The 21,697-nt window shown below is 34.7% G+C and overlaps 1 protein-coding gene across 6 annotated transcripts in view; it reads left to right on the top strand.

Annotated features, from left to right (window-relative positions):
- The window catches only part of LOC145680673 (uncharacterized), a 613,323-nt gene that overhangs the window by 500,007 nt on the left and 91,619 nt on the right, over positions 1-21,697 (top strand). The window contains exon 4 of one of the 6 annotated variants that reach the window (XM_081751506.1): positions 12,431-12,713. The exons of 4 other annotated variants lie outside the window; for them this stretch is intronic. In XM_081751506.1, coding sequence (XP_081607632.1) covers positions 12,431-12,698 — 268 coding nt within the window. In that variant the 3' untranslated portion in view covers positions 12,699-12,713. Of the gene's footprint in view, positions 1-3,350; positions 3,625-12,430; positions 12,714-21,697 lie in introns of those variants that run through there. One more of the 6 variants, XM_081751507.1, reaches the window with a different exon arrangement.

Raw genomic sequence — 21,697 nt, 5'->3', positions numbered from 1 at the left:
ATTTGTAAGTTACGAGGGCTTCGACTCAAGTTCTGTTGATTATTTCAATAATCTGCAACGTAAATAAATAAATAATAGTTGCCAGAAAAAAAACAGACATTTGAAAAAAAAACATGAAAAAGAACGATGTTTTTTATTGAAAAAAAACTTCACAGAAAAAAAACCGTTTTTTTACAACACTAGTTTTGACTCGTCAGCAGTTATTTTATATAAGACCTGAGTTATAGTTTAAAAGTGGGATTTGAACCACTCTAGCATGATCGAAGCACTCGCACCGGGAATCAAACTTGAGACCAGGTACACCAAAACAACATACATTAGCCATTAGACCAGTGACGGGAGCAAGACATGTTATGAAGTCAACCAAAGCACAGGAAGCATTACAAATGGTTTGAATCTTCGGACCCATAGAACAGGTTCAGACGTACCAAAACTTTGGTGCAATCAGAAGTGAGCTAATGTGAGTCTTATTAGAAGCTTAGTATGAGCGTTAATAAAAAATAATATCTACAAATGGATTGTGGTAGAATATTTGGTGTGCTCACAGTAGTTACATTCAACATGGTGTTAACGTGTTTCTTGCAATTCTTATGTGTCTTTGCTTCTTTACTTGTTTTAAGTCTATTTATTATATCTGTTCAGGTCCACCGCGAATTCCCTCCAAATGTATTATCCCCTCCACAGGCAAAGAAAGCAAAATAATAATATTTTATATCAAAAAGGAGAAGGATGTTTAATGTAGATGAGTTGGTAATAATGAAAGAAATGGTGGAATTACAACAATATTGTCTATCTTTGCAAATACTTCTAAGTATTGTTTATAGCTACAGGCAAAAGTGCTATTTTGAAGACAGAAGCACTTAAGAAGAAGAAGAAGAAATATATAAAGAAATAATTTGAACGTTGGTATCTTATTAAAAAATATTTTGTTAATTTGGTTGCTATGATGACTTGTTTATCTTTTTGATGTCGTTGCTATGGCAATGTAAAAAAGAAAGATAAGAAGAACGAAGGGTCATATTGTGTAGATTGATTGTATGATATTGTAATGTAACAATACGATATATTTTGAAAGTGAATATATATGTTCTAAAGTGAATAACTGTGTCGTGCAATCCAGAATAATTTCGTAATCCGTATAAATATACATTCAAATCAGGGAAGGTAACGTAAGCAAAAATAATTAACGTTACAGAATGAGAATGTGGGAGGAAAGGGGAAACCACCCAATACGTCGCTGAGACTGAGTTTGTTCGAACGAGTTTCTCGATACCTACTAAGATGAGTTTGTTCATGTTTCATTTTGTTAACAACCCTTCAATATAACGAAATTATTTTTTTCCAAAACTTCACAAACTTATATTATTCGTGTGGGGAAGGTTTAATTGCTTTATCTAAAATGATTCTTATGATTTTCCTTGGTATTTTAGGATTTTTTTTAAATCTTTAAAGTAGAATATAGTCTAACATACTGTATATCTTTAGGAGGAACCCAGAAAGAGTTTTTTATTGATAGAATGAGTTTTCTTCGAACGTAGACATCTAAAAAGATATATTCTAATTTTGTTGTTATTTCGTTAAATATCCGCAAATATTTCAAAATAACTGCATGACAAATTATTCTTTACAATTTACTTTAAGTAGAAATACAAACAAGAAAGTTTAGTAGTATGTCCCGTAAGTAGAAATACAAGGAAGAAAGTTTAATACTGCGTCCCGCACCTTTAACAAATAGTATTTGCGTAACTCTTACCAGAAATCAAACAATATTGTCTAATCTGCTACTTAACAGGTTAAACGTCGCATAGGTCCTATGGGACCTAATGTAAACTTTCTGCAGAGCCCGCGTAGGTCTTATGGAACCAACATGTCTACCCTTTTTTGATACTTTCTTAGAAAGTCATCTGTCCAATCTTGGCGAAACTCTCCTATTAGAAGAGACTCCGTGGAAGGGTCTACTGCTAACGATCGGGAAACCATAGAAATAAACTATTAATAAGAACAGTTGGAGCGTCGGTGAGAGGGTATAAAGTAATAGTATGTTTGTCAGGAATTAAGTTTATACTACAAATATTTATTTGAAATAATACATTTTCCATATGTTTCAATTTTGTGTATTTTGTACCAGATTTTGGCCTCTCCCAGAACTTATTGCACAACTTATACGGTAGAGCCAGCTCTATACCATGCCTTCGAAATGTAATATTTGGGCATTTTGCGGAAATTTTCAAGATAATGATATCCCCGTAACCTATTTGCGCTCTCCTGCCGAGATTTAGGGTGTAAATACCTCTGCAAAAAGTACTCCAAATAATAATACATACCCTTACCTCGAGAAGTTTTCTCGAATTTTTGGAGTGCAGTTAATAGGTATATACATGAGAATATTTTTGAACCAAACATACAATTGCTGAAAAAATAATAAAATAGCAATTTCAAGAACCCTGTAGGATTCTCCGGGTCGTACCTTAATTACCTTAAATTTATTATTTGTAGATAATTGTATTTCGAATAAACCAGACTTTTGAATAAACTTGCCACACAGTCCATGAATATTCGGAAAATTTCCCGGAAAATATGATGGTCAGTAATCTGGGCACTTCTGCCCGGGATCCAGAGTCAGACATCTGCACTAAATGTATCCAAAAATATTACATGTCGTAAACTATATTTTTGCTAAATTTCATTGACGTATTGTTAGTAGATATGAATAAAAAATTCAGAATATTTTGCCACACTTGAAAGAAAAAGCTTAAGAAGATTGTGCTCGTACTATCGTAGGTTCATAGTTAGTACGTCGGTGTCTTGAAAATGATATAGGCTTTCGAATGATAGCACATACAGTATATATGTAATTATCCACAAAGTCGGGAAAATTTTCCAAATTTTCGTTTAAACAGGAATTTTAAATTTTTTGCGTCCCTATTGGAGCCTTAGGCTCAAGCAATTACACAAGAAGTACTCTAAGAAGTTTTACATGTTTTAGGTTATATATTTACCAAGTTTCATTGAACTATAATTAGTAGTTATGAGGATATGGAAGATTTTCGAAGAGCCAGAGACATTAATTTTTATAACAAATGTGACTTGTGCGTGAGAGAAAGAATGTGCTTTTATACGTAACTTGTAGCGATAAACCTTATATATAAAAGGGTTGCATAACTTTCATTTACAATGTAACTAAGGGCATGCAAATACCATTCGAATGACAACGCTTAATTCCGACCCTGTGGTGATTGGCTAATTTTAAAAGGGAATTGTCCAAAACTTAATCTTGTGCTCTATCCGTATTAGTATATTTTTACTTTTCTCATCTTTTATTTATTTGTTTATGTTTCTCTGTTTTCCAGGGCGCTCGAGTCCTTTGTTTTCGTTGGATTAAGTGGAAGAAACCAAAGAATGCCACGTAAAGCTGGAGAACTGGTGCATCATCAATGCTCTTGGTGTTTCAAGAAATTTTATCAGTTGTGTGACCTGAAAAGACATGTTCGTACCCACACTGGAGAGAAGCCATACGAGTGTAAAATTTGTTGTAAACGTTTTAGTGATAATGGTAACTGGAATAAACACATGAAAATGCATAGAAAGAACAAAAACAGACCATTCTAATCAACTTTTAGCATCAACTGTTGTAAGAGTTCGTAGCGAACTCGTGAAAACTAATAAATTTGACTTTTTTTTTTTTTTGAATTAAGATTGATTTTCTTTTAAGCGCTACATTCTTAATCAGGAATAAGCGATGTTGTATTCTTACTTTTACTGCTACTTCGTAAAAACCTGGACTAATTTGATTCCTGAACAGATTTTACTAAACTTGTATTTGAAATTTAAATTTTAAAAATAATCAAGATGTGATGTTTTGTTCATACTAGTATTAATGCAAAAGTATATCAAAATCTATGTGTAGAAGTTTCTTGTACCTATTATTATATTATTATATTATTATTATTATTATTATTATTATTATTATTATTATTATTATTATTATTATTATTATTATTATTATTATTATTATTATTATTTGATATGCAGTAAATATTGCTCCCTTGGAAAGATTAAACAACCACCAGGTGAAAAACTGAAAATATTTTGTTCAATTATTTTCTTCTGTACAGCAAAATTGGTAACATTCTCAGTGTTCTGCTCATCATTTACCATTGTAAGAATACGAGTTTGTTTTGTTTTAATTTTGTGTAAATGATGTTTACCATCACATTAACTTCATTTATGGTTAGTAGTGATGAGCGCAAGAGTCTTGGTCTTGCAGTTTTTGCAAGAGTCTTGCATGCAAGACCAAGACCAAGAGTCTTGCACAAGTACCGGTATTACATGATTTTTTTTATAGAATGTAAAAAAGAAGGGACAAATCATTACATCTTCACTTAAATTTCTTGGCTTCAGTAAATATGCCGCTATACTGAATGTGTTCCCAGTAGTTTATGCAATCCATGTGGGTCAATCTGCCCCTGTAGCATATAGCTACAGCATGTCGTTTTCTGAGTTGGTTGTTCGCGTTTTTTGTAGATATTGCTCGTTTTCAAGAGACACAGGTGTCATCTTGCGCTATGTGAGCTATTTTGGTGAACAAACACCGTGTGCGTGGGGTTTCTCAGGGTTTTTTCCGTTTTCTCAGACTTTCTTCATTCCACCATTTTAGTCATTTCTAATCATCATTGTCTCCCTTAGCTTTGGTACATATACGTGGGACGTTAAACTAGACACTTCATTTCATTTGAAAGCAGATTAGTGGTGTTCTTTTTCCAAAACTAAAGAGAAATGTAGTATTGAACATCGGTAATTCCATACACCATAGGTGCCGACTACATGGGTATGGCCTTGGCTCCGAGACTCAAGCATCCGTTGGAAATTTTTAATGTGTGCTCATAAAATTAATATCGAAATAACATTTTCATGACATTGACAAAAACTTTAGTACATGTGACCGCAAGTTTGATTTCATGGGCGGATGCTTATACGTTGAATAATTGTTTATCAATATAACTTTTAGCCTCCTTAGGTATACGGCATATCGAGGATTGGGCGATATAACATTATACTACAACAGCAGATCTTATTCTTAATCTTAACTATATATAAAACTACATGAGCTAACATAAATTAAAGGGGTACTTCCGATTGACGTGGGGAGTTGAAATTTGGCATGATTGCAGCTTTCCGAGACTAACTGACAGGAAAATTGCCAAAAGTGAATATTTTTAATTTTTAGAAGGTCTAAAGGATGGATGAAGAATTTCCCCATGATATTTAAATGTTTTTTTATATACCTATAATCTTATGTTTTAGATACTTGGAATTAGAATAAAAACTTAAAATTCGGTATGCTTGTACGTTTCCGTTAGCGTTAACTAAGTAAATAAATAAAAATAAAAATTTCCAACTGTAAAATGGTTTTATAGAGAACTAAAAAATCTTTCCCATGTTATTTATATGGGACACCTTTTGCACCCCCTAATTATTGGGCACTTCCTGTAGCGCTACAATGATTAAATTTGACATGATTGTAGGTTTTTGGAACTAACTGGCAGAAAAAATGCCAAAAGTGAATATTTTTAAATTTTAGGGGGTCTAAAGGGGAGATGAGAAATTCTCCATGATATTTAAATGGGTCTTTTTTGGACCTATAATCTCATATTTTAGATACTTGGAATTGGAATGAAAACTTGAAATTCAGTATGCTTGTACGTTTTCATTAGCGTTAACTAAGTAAATAAGTAAAAATAAAAGTTTCCAACTGTAAAGTGGTTTTATGAAGAACTGAAAAATCTTTCCCATGTTATTTATATGGGACATCTACACTCCAAAATGTTTAGGCACTTCCGGCAGCATTAGAATGATTAAATTTCGCGTGATTGTAGCCTTTCGGGACTAACCTACAGGAAAATCGCCAAAATTGAATATTTTTAGTTTTTAAGGGGTCTAAGAGGGGATGAAGAAATTCCCATGTTATTTAATTGGTCGTTTTCTTGGGATACAAAATTTTATCTTTTAGATAGTTGAAATAGGAAAGAAACTTGAAATTTCGTAGAATTGTGGATTTAAGAGGTGCAAGGCCGTAGACCGGGTAAACGTGATTGTCAGGGGGCGAAGCCCCCAGGTGTGGCAAATTCAGGAAATATAATAAGAGAGCAAATGCACAAAATTCACTCGTGATGCAAAGGCTTATACCTAGGAGATGCGAGGCCGTAGGCCGAGCAAACGCGGGGTTTGGGGTCGGAGCCCCCAGATAGCCGAAGGCTAGTCTATATTATAAAATTGAAAGTGACTATGTTTGTGACTCCTAATCTCCTAAACCACCCGCTCGATCTCGATCAAATTTTCAACATAGATGATGTTTAAGCCAGGGAGTGCTTTCATCATTTCACTTTGACGATAAAACTTAGGGGAGGAGAGGAGTTATAAAATAATAAATAAAACTTAATAACTCTTGAACTAAACGACCAATCTCGATCAAATTTCTAACATAGATGAGGTTTAAGCCTGGAATGTTATTTGACAGTTCAGTTTGACGGAGCAATGTATGGGAGTAAGAGGAGGGGGAGATATATAAAAATCAATATAAATAAAAATAAAAGTGACTAAGTTTGTGACTTAATAGCTCTTGAACCACCCAACCGATCTTAATCAAATTTTTAATATGTATGAGGTTCGGAACCGGAAAGTTTTTTTAAAAATAGTTTTACTTTGATGGTAGAACCTAGGGAGGGGGAGGCATATATAAAAATAAATACAACTTAATAACTCTTGAAACACCCGATCGATCTCGATCAAATTTTCAGCATGGATGAAGTTAAGGTCTGGAACGATTTTTGTCATTTTACTTTGACGGTGCAACGTAGGGGAGGGGAAGGAGAGAGATATTTAAAAATGATCGAAAATGACCGATATTAGAGTGGAATCTATAGTTTTGGGGGTCGCTGAGATAAACTGTGACGCTTCCGATGCTGTTTAAATCCAAATTCAGCCCCGTAGCTTGGCGGAGGGGAGATATACAGGGTGTTTCAAAACAACACCGACAACGTTTGGGGGGGGGGTTGATTCCTGACACCAAGAGAAGACGAAAAGTATAGACCAACCTGCGTGCACAAATACTTCCTTTCGGAGTTATAGGCTGCCGCAAACATGAAAAAATGAACTTTAAAGGTCTAAGCTCCAATATTATGGAACCTACTGGAGTCGGGTCAAGACTTTATTTAGAAACTAGTATGTGCTCTATCCAAATATCCATGTTTCAGAATCCTGTGGTACTTCTACAGCAATTTTTATAGAGGTAGTTGGTGAATATATGCTCGTAACCAAACTGCCTCTATAATAATTGTTGCGTGAGTACTTTATGGTTGTGAAAAATGTATTTTTAATAAGGGCACATATTAGTTCTTATGTGAAGTCTTGACCCGACTACGGTAACTTCCATATTTTTGGAGCTATGGATCTCTAAACGTCATTTTTTAATGTTTTCGGCAACCTATAACTCCGAAAGGAGGCATTTATGCACCCAGGCTGGTCTATACTTTTTGTCTTATCTTGGTGTCAGGAATCACCTCCCAAACGTTGTCGGTGTTGTTTTGAAACACCCTGTATAAAAATGATCGAAAATGAATATTAGTGTCGAATTCGTAGTATTCGAGGTCATTGAGTTAATACTGACACTTCAGATAACATTTATGACCAAATTCAGCCCGTAACTTGCGGGAGGGAAAGATACATAAAAATGATCAAAAAATGACCAAATTTTAGTGTCAAATTCATAATTTTTGGGGTCACTAAATGAACAGTGATAGTTCCATCTCGTTTAAATGCAAATTCAACACCGCAACTTGGGGAGGGGGAGGAAGGAGATATATAAAAATGATCGAAAATGACCATTATTATCAATGTCGAATCCATGGTTTCCGATGTCATTGAGATAAACAGTGACACTTCCGATGCCATGCCATGCAACATGGGGAGGAGGAGATATATAAATTTATTCAAAATGACCGCTATTAGTGCCGAATTCATAGTTTTAGGGTCTCTAAGATAAACAGTGACACTTCTGATGTTGTTTAACTCCAAATTCAGCCCTGCAACTTGGGGAGGAGGAGGCGAGAGAAATATAAAAATAATCGAAAATGGCGGATATCAGAGAGCGCTTTAGTAATAGTAAAAAGTGACTGACTAACGAAACATATTATTATTATTTTTAAAAGATTTAACCCAACGAAGTGGGTAAATTGATGCTAGTAATCCATATTCACAAATGAGACTGACTTTGTACAGTTATTTCAAATAACTTCGAGTTTGATGCCGTTATCTTGTAGTTCTAATATAGGTCAAAGGTATTTATTTAAATTGAGTTTACAGAAAAGATATAGACAGTTGAGTCGTTTTCAGTTTTAGATCAAATTATTCTAAAACATTAAGAGTTTTGGCTATAATAATTATTATTTTATTTTTTTCTTTCTTTTTTGGTGAATATTGCTAAACCTATCATCATCATAGCTATTCTGCCATTATTGGCAGGTTACTTGCTGCAACTGAGAAACTTTGATGTACGGTGGTTCTCAGCTAGTCTCTTCATCTTAACGTAGCAATTTTCTGTTTTAATACTGTACCCTCCTTCAACTACAGTCTCCTTCGCTCCTTCCCTCTTTTTCCTTCCACCACACCCTCTAGGACGTCCTCCTCAGCCAATATGCCAACCAGTTCCTCTTTCTCCTCTTATCAATATCTAAAAGTTCTTCTTTTTTTTCCCCCTATTGCTAATATTTCTAACACCTTCTCATTCGTTTTCCGTTCAATTCAGCTAATTCTCTCCTTTTTCTCCATGTTCACGTTTCGCAAGTATGCCATTTTTTCATCGCTTCTGCGTAATGTCCATGTTTCTGCCCCATATAATACATATTGGAATCAGTAAAACAAAATCTCATTATTTAATTGGAAGTTTGTTTAATGCAAGAATTAGCTAATCATGGTTGAAAAGAAAAATCTGACGCCTTTAGAGTGTAAAAATAATTTTGCAGTTCATGGTATCTCAATAATCTGTGCCGCCTTGATTTTCTTTCATGTGTCTCAGGGGTAGCCTCCCCAGTTTGGGAACCAAGGGAGTGTTGGATCTGTTAAAAAATGTAAAAAGATTACGAAACGTTATTATTTATCTTATAAGTAGTGAAACGTGGACAGTCATTAAAAAAATAAAAGTCATCGTCTACATTTAGAAACATACATAAAGCTTAGCGTATTATTTCTGGGAAGATTGTGTTTGATACCTACATAAGGTCTTTATCATTTAGAACTGTGACTACGACCTAAAAGTACTCTTAACAATGCGGACTTTTTCCTCGATTACAGAGGTAAATGGATCTGGTGTAGCCTCATTCGTTTCGGAGAAAAGGAGTGTCTCGTAAAAATAAATAAATCTATCTATATATATAAAAGAGAACGCACAAATCCTTTGTTACCTCATCACGCTAATACGGCTGAACCAATTTCTTTTATTTTTGGGGGGTTATTAGGATTTGGACCCTAGATGGTTTTTATCATATCACTTTAATTTTTAATTACCAGTGTCTTGAGATAATTGACCATTCAAGTGTCCATAACGTACAAATCCTTTGTTAGTTCATCATAGGTAAAAATAAACGTATTTATATGCAACCCGCATGACCGTGTCACTCGGCGGGTTAACATAAATGACAGGCGATATAATGTTAACATTTACTGCAATCTACTATGGTTTTTATCATATCACTTGAAAGCGAAAACTTCCGGGGTGACCGCAGCGAAGCGGGGCGGGTTAACATAAATGACAGGCGATATAATGTTAACATTTACTGCAATCTTCTATGGTTTTTATCATATCACTTGAAAGCGAAAAAGTAAAAATTATCTAAGTAACAAAGTTTATTGCGTTCCGGGGTGAACGCAGCGAAGCGGGGTGAACGCTGCTAGTAAATAAATAAATAAAATCTTTCAATTTAACGCCCCACAGTTGTGCTTTTTAGGCTAAGGGAGACGATTAAGGCAAGTGAATGATGATGAAAGATTTGATGGAATGAGAATGTGGGAGGAAACGGGAGTACCCGAAAACTCACGGACACAAACTTACTTGTACATTACAAACTTACTTGGCGGGAATCGAACCAGGGACCCACGCACTAGAGGTAAGCGCTCTAGCATTGAACCACCGTGTCCCCCAAGAATGGCTCGTGTTTCATTTAATCTAACCTATATTACGCCTATACAATAACTGTCTGAATATGTTGTTCCTTTCTTGAATTCCTTATCTTTGATTGATCATTTCGTAACTATGTGAGTATGGTAAGTCTTCTAGGTATGGGGTAATGCACCTGGCGAACAGAATATGTTGAATACCTGCGAATGTCACACCTAAGTAAATTCTTTTAGATGCAGGGGTAAAAGTAAGGAGGAACGCGGGGGGATGCAGTTACTCCGCTTCCAAAAATATCTATGGCGTCCCTCCACTTCTTAAATAATTACAATGAGCAAAGATAGGCATGGGGGACGGCGTGATGTCATGCATCTCCCTACCTTTTCAGGTCCACTTTTACCGCTGTTTAGATAAAACTAAAAAGTATTTAAGAACAGTGATTTTGTTGCAGAATCTATATATATATATATATATATATATATATATATATATATATATATATATATATATATATATATATATATATATATATATATATATATGTATGTATGTATGTATGTTCCAGCAATACATTTCTGACTGAATATATTTCTTCCCTTTTTATTTTTAGTTTGTCAAATGGAAACAGTATATATGACCGATCTCGGAAATTCCTCCTTGGTTGTTGACGCTGTTTGCAGTCTCTGTTGTGTGTTTGTTTATCGTTGGAGATCGTTTTCCCAGTGTTCCAAAATTTCTTTTAATGTGACGGTGCGTTTTCCTAGTTTCTTCTTACATATTATTGAATATTCACTTGTGAAAATTCGTTGTCTTATGATAAAATCATTATGTCTATTTTCAGACGCTATCTTTTCTCTTCCGAGTTTTTAGTCATGAGCTGCAACTGCAATTTTCATTATTAAAAAAGAAAAAAAGAAAGAAAGAAAGAAGACTGCTCTTCTAAAATTAAATAAATATACTATTATTATTTATTGTTGTTGTAAATGAGAAAGCTTGTATTTTCGAAATAAAACAGAATAAATATCCTATAATTAGCCAACACAGAGAAGGTAGTATTGTTTTGTGAATTTTTGGCAATGTATGACATACGAAAACCTCCGTTTTATTAAAAAGAAAAACTGAAATTATTTCATTATGTTTTCAATAATTATGCCCTATACGTCTAAAAGTGAAATGTGAGAGGAAATGGAAGAACCCGTAGAAAATCCACAAGCACGGTGTTATCCAGTACAATCTCACAGCATCATATTCAGTGATAGCTTTGAGTATTTTACTATTCACACTAAATAACTTTTTAAAAAAGTAAACTTATACAAATCACATGATTTTTATTTTAGAATATTAGATGGTTTTTATGTTTAACGTCCCTTTTAACAAGGATGTTAAATGAAATACCGATCTACAATTTAATGTGTAACCCTAACCTGTGGTGTACGCAGAATTTAATCAAGGGGGTTTGAGTAGTCAATCTCGTATCCTTTTAGAGCAACCATGATTTTTGTACATTCATATCTTGATATAGCATATTATTTTTACTTAATATCTTGCTCGAGAGCAGGTTAAACGCTGAAACTCCCCCATACATACGCCAGTGACTTCAACCCCATGTGTTCACCTCAATTCGCACCAATGCCTTCCGCACTGAAGACAAGAAGATAACACAGCTACGTGTGAACTGGATTTGAATATTTTTCGACTTCTGAGTAACAATATCCTTTCACATAAAATACATGACATTTGAAATGCTTTAAAAAATAGTTTTAAAAAACTAATGTTTAAATTAGATTGTATGAATTTATTAAGAAAATCTCATGATTTATAATATCGAACGAAATAGAGAAGTCTGAATGGTACTAATTTTCTTTTAATATGAATTCAAGGCACAATAAGAGATTTTGCAAAATAACTATTTTAAATAATGTTTGTTTTGAAAACAATCGTTGGCAATTTCATAATGAGTGTTGTTGAAATTTTTTGTTAGACTATCTTTATGAATCTTCAAGTGGTTTCCAGCACAAACACTTGTGAGAGACGAATATTACTTTACTTTCTCATACAAAAATTCGGGATTCTATTTCAGATGAATTACTGTATCCTTTAGTTTCTATTTTTGGTTAGTTATTAATTATTTATATAAGCGTGACCAAAAAACTATAGACTTTGCTTTTGTCTTCTGTTGCGTATTATCTAAATAATAAGTCTCAGATTTTTTTTTCTATTGAGAAGTCCTATTATCTTTGTTTTATTGTTTTGTATTTCCAGAGAGTTCGAGTTTTCAATCCACTCAAGACTTACAGAAAGAAAAGTAATGACAATCCAAAGTGCTGAAGGGCTGCTACGTTATAAATGCTCCTTGTGTCCAAAGAACTTTTTTCAGAAATCTGACTTGAAAAAGCACTTTCGCGTTCACACAGGAGAGAAACCATATGTATGCTATGTGTGTTCTAAACGTTTTAGTGACAACAGTAACTGGAATAAACATATGAAATTACATCTATATCAAGGGACAGGTAACTTTAAACCATCGTAACAACTTCGTAGTAGTACTGTTGTACTTAAGCATACTTTCTAAAGAATTTTTCACCTTTATGTCCAAGAGAAATATCTTTGTAAGTGCTCTTATTTTCTCTTTAACCCCTTCCACTACGATTTATTTTCTGAATTCTGATAATTGAAGTATATGTTATAAAAGTGTATTATAGATGGTTTATCATTATATAACTTTTCAAACATCAATATAGTAACCGTACGTGATGCTACAATAGTTTAAATTTTATGAAGAGTGTAGCTCGTCATTGTGCGATTTGGCACGGGCAGGCCATGACGAGCTAGACTCGTCATTTCAGTGCAAGGGGTTAAGGGGTTCATAATATACAGATAAATATAATGGAAACGTACTGCAACACGCAATCTTTCGACGTTAGTAACACCGACAATTCGTACTATGTGACTATTTTATGTTACGGGGGGGCACAGTGGCTCAGTGGTAGAGCGCTTACCTCTGGTGCGTAAGGTTTTTGGTTCGATCCCCGCTCAATCAAGTTTGTGGTGGATCGTGAGTTTTCTCAGAGTACTCTCCTTTCCTCTCACAGTCTCATTTCACCATTGTTCCATAATCATTTTCTTACCTTAATCATAGTCTCCCTTAGCCTAAAGGGTATATTTGTGGAACGTTAAACTGGAAGATTTCATTTCGTTTTACTTTATGTTAATACTGTTGCGTGTTTGTGAAAGGAGTCACATCGTTACAAATTACGGTCTTATGTCTAGAAGCTAAGGAAAGAAACTTGTCTAATGCCTCACTATACAAGAAATAGAATCGTAAGTAAGTTTTTTCCCTTAGCAAAATTGTAATTTTTACCGATGTGGCTATCCTGAAGAGCCGCTACTATTACTGTGTTAAGTGATAGCAAGCAAGATGCGATGCCATGTAGTATACAGTAGATTCAAATGTGTTATAAGCCAGGCGTTCATAGCATAAAATGAAAGAGACCTTCCTAGTTTCAAAGCTAGCAAATTATAGTTCCGCGGTTGGTTGGAACGAGTATCTTTAATACTTTGACCACGTATGAATAGCATTGAGACCAACAATGTCCAAGGTAAGAACCTGTGGTAAAATATCATGATAAAGGAGGAATACTGGACACAAACCAAACCGGAGTGAGGGAGAGACGTTCCTAGGCGTTGACAAAGATTGTTGCTAATGCAGTCAGTTATACATGTAAAAGCTTAAAAGGAAAGACTTTTGAACAACAAGGAATTTTTTCCCATTGGTTTGGACTTTTTTAAATAAAAAAAGAACATTGTATTCTAATTAAAAAGAATAGTTTTCCATTTTTCTTTTCATACTTAATATGAAAAAGAATTAATTTCTATATTCTAAAGAAAAACATTTTAAAAAATCATTGTATAGGAAATGAAAAAGAGCAAATAGACAGATTCAATGGGTTCTGCAGTCTCAAATGTAATTATTTGTAGAAACATGAATGTTCGATGACAGAAATGTTCTGATATGAATATAAACAGTGTTAGCAATAATTATGTTGAAAATGTAATTGCTAGATTTTATTTCCTGGAATTATCATATGTTACTTGAGTATGAACTAAAACTTTAGACAGTCACAGATTTTAGGACTTGGCCACATTTTATGTAAGAATATAGGCCGAACAGATCTTTCTCTTGTGTTGATAGACGTCTTTAAAATTTTAGTAGATCATATTGACTCCATATAATAAGAAAGTAATAAGATATTCTGTGAATAAAGAAATTTTGCAGCCGTGATATTCTTATTAAGTACCAAAAATGTCATACCATTTCTTGATCTTGCGATCAGAACTTGTATTAAAGTGTTCACACTAAATATTTGGAGCTCACAGGAAAATGGGAGACCTGATCCCAAAGCAATGTGAGGAGCTCATTGTGTTCTCTCCATCAACTGCCAACAGTTTACTATGAATCGATGTACTGAGTTATTCCTGGAGAGGAATTCGTTCACACATTGACAGTAGGATATCACATTAATCATTAATGGTGGCTTACCTGCAACAACAGGAAATAAAAGTTAGGTTTAGGTTAGATGGTAAAGAATCAATGTTTCTTCCTACAAAAAAAATCATTTCTGTAGTACTTAACATTACCATGTTACAGTGAAGTGTTCGTTTACTTTTTGACCAATTTTTGTACTTATCGTTACATATGGCGGCGGCTCCGTGCAGGCATGGACCACAATTTCATTGTATTTCATTGCCACTATTATTATTCTTGAAAGTCCTTAATGATTATCCAATACTGTCAGTGACATTTTAGATAACCAAGTATATCCTATTGTACAGATGTCCCCTAAAAACGACACAGCCTTTCAAGGTGACCGTGCACGAATATACACAACCAGACTTTTTCAGACGTAGTTTGAGGAATATAAGAATGAACTTAAACATCTGTCCTGCCCCACTAAAACCCTTGACTTAAGCATTATTAAACCTCTGTGATTAGTGTTAAAGTAGCGAGTCCGAATAGCTTTCCTCTTCTATTAGTGCGACGCAACTGCATGAAGTGTGACTCACTGTTCTACTGGAAATGATTCACAAGTTATATACTTCAATGTCGTGATGAATATAAGCTAACCTGAGTCTATAGGTAGTCAAACACTTTATCAACAAGCTAAATTATATTTTGGCAATGCGTTTCCATTATTTATATAACTATTTTATATTCTTAGTTATGCTACTGAAGCATGATGCTGAGACTTCGAATGTCTTAGAAAATTCTTATTTCTAAAATTAAATACTGTATACACCTGAGTTTTCATTTTATAAAACATAAAGATATTGTACGTTAATAAAGATGTTGAAATGCATATCGTGTCTAGTTTATTTTTTCTGCTATTCTTAAGGGTTATAAATTGAGATTTCACGTATGTTCAATAAGATTAAGTACCTGGCTCGATGATCTCTCGTTATGAGATAAACTTTGCTAAAGTGTTAAGCGGTCCGTTAATTATATTTTTTTTCTCGGAAGCACGTTAGAAATACTGTGTATGAAGACATAAATTGTTAGTATTGTAAATGGTAGAACCACATTTAATCTCACATTAATTTCAAAATCGTGTAACTTGAGTTTCAGATATGTTTAGTAAGAAAATGCGATCCAATCATTTATATTAAGCAACATCAAACATTAAGGAAGAAATAGGGGACAAACATTTATTTTCTTACAAATACACATAAAGACATAAATGTATTCTTTTCTGTTAATAAAAATTTATGCTCTTTAAGACCATGTGTTTGTAACTAGAGCAAAAATTATTATTTACATAATGACTTGAGCAGTTGATTAGTATTCTATAACATAAATTTGTATCATTTTATATCTCCTTACTTACTTATCATGTGACCGTTTGTTAGGACAGCATGAATGAAATCGATTCTTCTAGAAACCTAGTATTCTTTTATCTCCAGGCAGGAATAACCAAGTGAACAAATAAACACATTTATTTACGATTTTTATTAAAAAGTGTATACTCTTTTAAATGTGTAAAATGTTGTCATTTACATTATAACATTCCTTGTTTCTCAAGAATTACCGTAACGATAAGATGTTAATCTCCTGGAATGAAATATTATTGCCATTGATGTGTTATTTAGTACAGTGTAGTCAAGGGCGCCGATTTCTCTGTAAATTTGGACGGGCCCATTCAGATGCAGAAGGTATATATATGAAGATTTTAAGACAAAAGCACTCAAATTATGCCAAATATTGTACACTCATAAATACAATAGGGGGCCCACATGAGCTTTGGGGGGGCCGGGGTCCCTCGGCCCCCCAGGATCGGCACCCTTGAGTGTAGTACCTCTTCAAAGAGAATACCGAAATTAGTGTTTTCTTTCTTTCATATTATTGCAAATTATGATACGTTAGCAAATTTTAAATTTAATCGCATGATTTATTCAATTTATATACAGCAAGACTAATAGACTCTATTACTTCGACGAGGAAATTTGTGAATTATACTATAATTTATCGGTAAGTAGGTATCCGTAGAGGTAACGTGCACTACAATAGTTAACAACTTTACGTGGATGATATATTTGTGTTTTCGTTTTCTGTCAACAAGGAGGCTGCATACGACGAGACTTACAATTTAAAATGTAACTCGAAGCACTGTACTGCGTTTTGTGGTCTTCCACCCTGTGACGTCGTAAATCAAAAGCATGCGAGCTAGCCACTAAACCAGCGAGAAAGACTAAAGTTACTTGGAAATTGATATTGCTATTCACTTAAGTTGGATGCATACAGTAAATTGCACACTTGCTTTAAAACCCAAGGTAATAAACCAGTGTTCAAATATTATAATAGAATTGGTAAATACTAGCGTTACTTTAACACAAGCAAATGATGACTTGCAACTTGGGTTGTGGTGCCGCCTGGCGTGTACAGACAAAAATCAAAAACTAAAAGTAGTGACAGTGTGAAAGTGCAGGTGAAAACACAATATTACTATAAAAAGATGGATGGAAAGATATAGCCTCAAACACAGATAAAGTGCAAATCTTAAACGTATAAAAAAATGAGTGAAATATTCTTATTTTACTGTATTACTGGTGTTAAACTATTATCCTCCGTTAGGCATATTTTCACAATAAATCATAATAATTATGTTGAGAGCAGGGCGCAAAATTTCAGTCACAAGCACTCGCCAATTCAAAAATAATGGTCGCCAGTATCTCTCACGTACAAATTATGAGAGGTCCTCTCCCTCTGCCCTCCACGGCCTTCAGTTTGACAAAGGGATGATATCAGGACATAAAATTTCAAAACCAGACAGATTCAAGATAATCAATTTTGGATTTGACAATTCATATATATGTTAAAAAAATATCTTACCTTAAGACTTCACGTTTGTGTAATGCTCTCTCTCTGCACTGAAGTACCAGTTGTCGATTGAAGTTTCCAAATCAAAGTCCTTAAGTGAAGGGTTGTTGATGGAAATTGTCGACAAATCATCCAGTCTGTCAGTCTTCAGTGAATTCCTTTAGGCAGTCTTAACTCTGTTGCGACTGCTGAAGCCTCTCTCACATGAAGCAATACTCACAGATAATATTGCACAAAATGTGACAATTGGAAGCAAATTTGGGAATCTCGTAATGAAGTTTTCGATTGAGGTTGGGAAAGGAGGGGTGAATTGCAACGTTGTCAAGACTTCACTTTCCAGGTCTGTTGTGAAGAGTTGGGTCTAGGTCAAAACCCCCACACTCAAGAAATGTCAAAACGCCCACACAAACGGTCATAACCCCCACTTAAATGGACAAATCTCCCAAATACACGAACGGTCATAATCCCCACAGCCAAAACCCCCACACTCAAGAAATGTCAAAACGCCCACAAAATCGGTCAAAACTCCCACACAAATGGACAAAACACCCACACATAGCAACGGTCATAATCCCCACATAAATGGACAAAACCCCCACACAAATGGTCAAAACTCCCACATTGCAGAAATTGTCACAACTGCCACACAAATGGACAAAACCCCCACACAATCGGACAAATCTCCCACACTCTGAAATGATCGTGATTGCACGTCTTTGTTGCGGCTCTTTATGACGCCCACTTTAGTGTTTCTGTCATTAGAAAACAGTGCAAGAAGAATAGTTGCAACATCAGTTTAAGTGGAATAAAGAATGTTATTAAAAAGTACAAGGGCAAGACATGCATCCAGGATCATTTCAGAGTGTGGGAGATTTGTCCGATTGTGTGGGGGTTTTGTCCATTTGTGTGGCAGTTGTGACAATTTCTGCATGTGGGAGTTTTGTCCATTTGTGTGGGGGTTTTGTCCATTTATGTGGGGATTGTGACCGTTGCTATGTGTGGCTGTTTTGTCCATTTGTGTGGGAGTTATGACCGTTGGAGGTTATGACCGATTACCAGTGTGGGGGTTTTGGCTGTGGGGGTTATGACCGTTCGTGTATTTGGGAGATTTGTCCATTTGTGTGGGGGTTATTACCGATCGTGTGGGCGTTTTGACATTTCTTGAGTGTGGGGGTTATGACCGTTTGTGTATTTGGGAGATTTGTCCATTTGTGTGGGGGTTATGACCGTTTGTGTGGGCGTTTTGACATTTCTTGAGTGTGGGTGTTTTGGCTGTGGGGTTTTTGTCCGGTTCCCGAAGAGTTCACATTCCGTGTTTAGTGACGATTATTTTCGAGTGAAACAGAAAATGCGCAACCATGTGAGTTTAGGCAGAAAACATTCCTACTGAACACTAGTCGCCAGCTCTAAATTTCTAGTCGCGAATGGCGACCTGGCGACCGGAAATTTTGCGCCCTGGTTGAGAGGATCATTCAGGAAACTTACCTCTTAACAAACTGCGAAATTTTCCGAGAAGAATGCGTCACCCTGACTGAGACAGAAAACGATAATTGTCATGATATAAAGTGTGTGTTAACTAAAAGTTCGAAATTCATTACCTACAAACATTTTAAAATGAATTGTGAAGTGCAAATTGAAGAAATATCTACCGCTAACTCCAAGTGAAGTAAAGTGTTGTATTTTATTAATCGGGCAATATTAAAATTTCACAGAAACTGTCCGCATTCCGTCGTTCGCTCATGTCACGTACTTAGTGGGGCAAAAATTTAACTTAAAAATAATAAGATAAACAACGTAAAAGTTCTTTTTTTAAAATATCTGGTCAATGAAACAAATATAAAGTGACTAGTGTTCTGCGTGCTTCTCGAATTTAGTTATAAGGCACTTTGAAGTGGGATTGTATAATTTCTGTTTTGCACAAATTGTTCTTCATATGAAATTGCGTAGGGGTAGAACACCCTTCCGACCTCTGGAATGAGTATGTTGGAAAATTGTGACAGGTGTAACGAAACTTTACAGGTGTCTCCACTTTTGACTCTTACCGTTACCCGCAAGTAATATAATATTGGTAATGCTATTTGGTGAGTGAGGACGGATAAGAACTGGATGGACGTGTGAAGATTGAGTCTATGCTCAAACTGATAACTTTCCGAACATAAAGAGACTAACAACGGTGCCTATGGAAACGGAGTGTGATATGAAAAGAAATCTCTCTCCAACTAATAATGGTCTTGGACAACTTCGGCAAATAGCATCGGAGAAAGGCCCTGTTATGAATCGACCAACTACCGTAACAGATGACTTGCCCTTCATAGAAATTACACACACGACCGTACAAATTTACCACACACACATATATATATATCAATTTCATGATTATGATGGTGATTGTGAAGAAACCTTACGTGATGGAGAGAATGGATACCATTTTTAAACTCATCATGATCGAACTAGTAAATATCACCTATCATTTTCCGAACTCAGACACGAATTTAAAAAATTACAGCGTGACCCCCTACTGAAAACTGAAGTTTGGTTTTTTGAAAAGGCAGTACGTCAAATGAAATAAATAGAAGAATCTCTTCGTTTTATGGAAGAACAATATTATGTGTTCGTTATAGAAATACTGTGACATAAAAACCGAGTAAAAATATAGAGAGGCTATTTTGTGAGATAGATAATACAGACCGTAATCTTGATGTTAGAGCTTAGGTTTGAATAGAATATGAATTCATTTATTTGTTGTAGAGTACAGTCATTCAAGAGATTATTTTTATCTGTTGTGTAGAGGAAGCAAGATGAGGGTTAGGATAAATCTGGTAGTCACTAATTTGCGTTATATCGATGGCTTTAGCATTCTCGTCACCAGAGTCCATGGTTTCTTCTGTGTACGAAATTTCTTCTTGGTACCCACTATGACTTTGCTCGCTTCTTAATCTGGTGGCTTCTGCCTTTGTCTGGCCATCTTTTTCCTCTTTGCGTGCTTTCGTGTGGTTCAGTCAGTCTTTTTATATGAAACGATTGTTTTCATTTTTCCACACCAGGTGACATATCAAATAGGTTTTCACGTAAAATGTTTTAAGTGTAAGTTGGTTGTCAGTGCGTGTTTCGAAGCACGTTTGTGCGAATATTTAAGAGCTTAATTACCTTAGATCAAAATATAGTAGCTTTTAAGACTGCAATTTATGTAATGATGTTGATTCGAAAACACTTATCGTATGCATGTGGCACCAATGGAGATGGTTACATTTTATATGTGATTTGAATGTACAATCTAAAATGAAGTTGAAAAATCACATTATATTACGTTCTGAAAAAATCATGTACTACTAGTAGTAATAATAATAATAGTAGTAGTAATACTGTGGATAATGGTGGTATAGAGAAAACTTCAGAAGAAGAAGAAGAAACTTTCAAGAATAGTGTTCAATTCAGCCATTAAGGCTAATATTATCTTATTTGTTTGAGGTGAGTGTCAAGAGGGTATGCTTCTTATGTCTCTACAATAGTTAGAATGCAGTCCTCACCGTATTACATGATTTACTCTATCACATATTTACATTGTGTAGTAGAACCAATATACAGTGAAACTTGTATAAAGCGGAAAGCGACGGGTCCAAATTTTGTTTCCGTTTTAGAAAGATTTCCGTTTTATACAAATCTGATAATAAATAGCTACAAAAATAAGACAGATGGAAATGGTTTTATAGTTTACTTTTATATTTGCTCTGAAACTCCAAAACTGCAGTCTTTCATACTCTACACACACACACACACACACACGCGCGCGCAAAATATTCTGTATTTTTTTTGTTTTGTTTTGTTTTCAGGACACACAGCACTTAATATTCTCATAGCACTAAAACACTTCAAATGATGTGAACACTTCAAATAAATGCAAGAAAATCTAATGAAACTCAAGATGCAGTTTAGAAAGTTACAGAAACTATTTCTAGTTGCAGTTTACCAACATCATTTTCCCCCTCTATGCTTATTTACATTTTTTCCACATTTCTTTCAAGGTAAGTTGTTTTGTTCTTTTTTGTAACACTTTCCTGGCAGAATAGAATGGTTCTAGAAGGTCTGAATAATTTGAGTCAGCCGCAAATTCAATGAAGTCTTCAACATAATGAAGAGCTTCTCTTAAAGAATCAATT

The sequence above is a fragment of the Thermobia domestica genome, chromosome 3 (assembly GCF_964235325.1).
Source record: "Thermobia domestica chromosome 3, izTheDome1.hap1.1, whole genome shotgun sequence".
Classification (NCBI taxonomy): Eukaryota; Metazoa; Arthropoda; class Insecta; order Zygentoma; family Lepismatidae; genus Thermobia; species Thermobia domestica.
Note: the sequence above shows the minus strand (reverse complement) of the source record. Positions and strands in the feature narration are given on the sequence as shown.